At 37.8% G+C, this 3,516-nt stretch overlaps 1 protein-coding gene across 1 annotated transcript; it reads right to left on the bottom strand.

Moving 5' to 3' along the window:
• Window positions 1-203: 203 nt before the first annotated feature.
• LOC131857117 (probable leucine-rich repeat receptor-like protein kinase At1g35710) lies at window positions 204-2,816 on the bottom strand. The gene has a single exon (XM_059209215.1). It carries the CDS (start codon window positions 2,814-2,816, stop codon window positions 204-206), a length of 2,613 nt encoding a protein of 870 aa, XP_059065198.1.
• Window positions 2,817-3,516: the final 700 nt, after the last annotated feature.

Consider the following 3,516-nt stretch of genomic DNA (forward strand, 5'->3'; position numbering starts at 1 on the left):
ATAATGTATTGTAAAACAGACAACTCAAAATATATTTGTAATATTTTTCAAATGATCAGATGAACATGATGATCATACATATATTTTAAAGATAATCAGAAAAAAGATAACTCTGCGCTCATCCAAATGTTGATGAAAAAAGCACACAATAGAATCCAGAAACAACAAGAAGAATAACCCCTTCCCTATCTTCATATAATTTACTATATTACAGAACCTAATAACACATGCCTTGGTCTTTCCCACCCTATTATTGACCATATTACTGCACCAAATCCAATTCCAAACCCTAACCCTACACCAATCACAGACACCTGCTCATCCACCTTAGTCCACATTGATTTTTCCACCGTTTTTGAAGGTATAGCCATGGTTGGAGATGTACTCTTTTTACAACTTTGTAAAGGGTACCCACATAAACACTCAGGATTTCCTAAATATGATCTCTCACTGAAAGTGGAAAACTGTGCTCCTCTAGGGATTAGCCCACATATACTATTGAAGGAAACATTCAGGTAGGCTAATAGGAACAATTTAGAGAGCTCCTCTGGTATTTTCCCAGTAAGACTATTTTGAGACAAGTCCAACTGTTCCAGAGTTGATATTTGGCCCAAGGATGCTGGAATGTTTCCTTCCAAATGGTTTCCAGACAGATTTAACAATCTCATGCTAATCAGACTCCCGATGCTCAGAGGTATTTCCCCACTCAAATCATTATTTGACAAGTCTAATATGGTGTTTGCTGCCAACACGTACTGGAGTATGTACTGGTTTCCTTTGATTATTACTGGTATTTCCTCATAGAGTGTATTAGCCATCACACCAATCAATTTCGAAGATTCAGGGTGTGCAAATCCCTGCAGGCCCTGCAGAAAAGAGGGAATTGTTCCCACAAATTTATTGTTGGATAAATCTAACACCTGCAAGCTGGTAAGGTTTGTGATCCATAGAGGAATATGACCCTCAAATTCATTAGAGCCAAGACTTAGAACCCTTAACTCTTGACAATTTGCAAGGTGTGAAGAAAGCTCCCCTGTAAATCTGTTCTTGCTGAAATCCAGAAGCTTGAGCTGCGTAAAATTGCCCAACAATGCAGGCAGGGTGCCAGATAAGTTATTAGAATATGCAGACAGAATTTCTATGGAAGAAGAAAAATCAATATGTATATCTCCATACAATGAGTTCCTAGACAGCTTTAGTCTCCTCAACGCTGTGCAGTTAACCAATGTTGCTGGAACTCTTCCAGACAAAAAGTTGTCGCTCAATATCAAATCGGTTATAGACTTGCAGTTGCCCATGGATTGAGGGATTTGTCCCACCAGCTGATTATCAGATGCATCTAGTTTCTCCAGCGAAGTCAAACTGCCAATGTTTTCAGGAATAGCCCCAGAAATTTTATTGCTGTGGATGGCTAACTGAGTAAGATTCTTGAGTTCACTGATCCTAAATGGTATAGATCCACTTAAATTGTTGGAAAAGAGAAACAAAATTTTCAAAGATTGGAGCCTTTCTATGTCTTTTGGAAGAGGACCTGTCAGATTGTTTGTGTCGAGGTAAAGATTTTCAAGTAGGGTCAAATTGGTTATTTCTTGAGGCATGCTACCTGTCAGCCTATTTGTACCAAAATTCAAAAAGTTCAACGCTGTTAACTTTCCAACTCCTGGGGGAATGATTCCTCTGAACTTGTTTGCACCTATATCTAACTTGGTCAATTGGGTCATATTGAAAAGGGCTTCTGGTAGTTCTCCTTCAAACAGGTTTTCAACTAGAGAAAGTGTGGAGAGAGGAAGCATTGCAAGAGTAATGGGCAATGGTCCCTTAATTAGGTTCATTCCAACATCAAGCCACACAAGATTGCTGCAATTCCCTATTTCTGCAGGGATAGAGCCTGTAAGATTGCCAGGGCCATACAGTGATAATTGGAGAAGCTGTTTCAAATTTCCCAGTTCAGGTGTTATATTGCCGATCAGTGAGTTACCCGACAGAAACAGTATCTCAAGAGAAGAACAATTACCCAGAGCTGCAGGGATTTGAGACTTCAACCTGTTGGACCGCAGGGAAAAGTATTGCAATTTCCTCAATCTCCCCACTTCAGATGGAATGCCACCCGTCAAGAAGTTGTACGCAAGGGTCAAATGCAACAGAGAAGTGCAGTTCCCCAGAGAATTTGGAATGCTTCCACCCAAACCATTGTAGGACAAGCGGAGATGCTGTATGTTTTTCAGGCCACCAAAGTCTTCCGGTATGCTCCCTGTCAAGTTGTTATGTGAAAGCCCGATCCACTGAATGTGTGTGCAATTAGCAAGAGAAGTGGGGATGGAACCCATGAGATTATTAGTGTTGAGGTCGAGAACCCTCAACTCTTTCAATCGGCCAATCTGAGGTGGAATCCTTCCAGTGAAAGAATTGACTGAGAGATTCAAAGTTTGCAGTAAGGAGAGGGTTCCTATGGAGCGAGAAATGGTACCTTCCAATCCCAATTGAGGAAGAATGATGGCCACTACTCTGTTGGTATGCTTTCTGCACCAAATCCCATTCCATGAGCACAGGCTGGATGATGTGTTTGCAGTCCAGGTGGAGAGAGATTGCAGTGGGTCGACAGTAATGGCGCTCTTGATTGACAGAAGAGCTTCCGCATCCCTCTTGTCACCATCACCATGACCTGCTCCTGTCAGCTCTGCCTCTGCTACTACTCTCCCTTTCTTAACAGAAAATGACCCAAATGCCAACGCCAGGCACACCATTTTAATTACAATGCGTCCCTCCATCTGCCTCTGCCTCTGCTTTCCTCCCAGAGCAAGGAGCGACTTACTCATCAGCAACTCTGCATTTCATCCCCATTGTTTTATAGTCCGCAAGGCTGGAACTCCAAACTATTTATGCCTGTCGAGGAAAAAGTCATTTGACATTTTAAAATTTTTAAATAGGAATAGTGTGATAATTATATATTAATAAAATAAAAATTATTTGAAAGTTACAAAACAAACAAAAGGAAGATTCCAATAAATGAAAGTTTAAGGGTATTTGGTGTAATGATACAATTATGTTGGAGGTATTGGTGCTAAGTTCAAATCTTCTCCATAAATAAATAGAAGTAAAAAAATTCTATATACTTAATGAGTTTATAGATTGATCAAAGATATACTGTATAAATAAATTAATGAGTCTATAGATTGACCAAAGATGTATTGTATAAATAAACTATCTCATAATTTATTTTGAAATTACAAAGCAAACAAAAAGAAGATTCCAATAAATAGAAGCCAAATTTTTTTATATAATTTATAAGTTGACCAAAGATGCATTGAATAAATAAACTAATTCATTATTTTAAAAAGAAATTATAAAATTTGTTAGATATTTTTTCTTATTTATTAATTTAAAAGTTATTTAATGTATTAAATTATATTATCATTTTTTATGAATATTTTTATTTAATTCTATTAAGTAAAAGATAGTAGAATATTCAAAATAAAAGAGGGTGGTAAACAATCACATTCATAAAGTTTAATTGGA

The sequence above is a fragment of the Cryptomeria japonica genome, chromosome 1, assembly GCF_030272615.1.
Source record: "Cryptomeria japonica chromosome 1, Sugi_1.0, whole genome shotgun sequence".
Classification (NCBI taxonomy): Eukaryota; Viridiplantae; Streptophyta; class Pinopsida; order Cupressales; family Cupressaceae; genus Cryptomeria; species Cryptomeria japonica.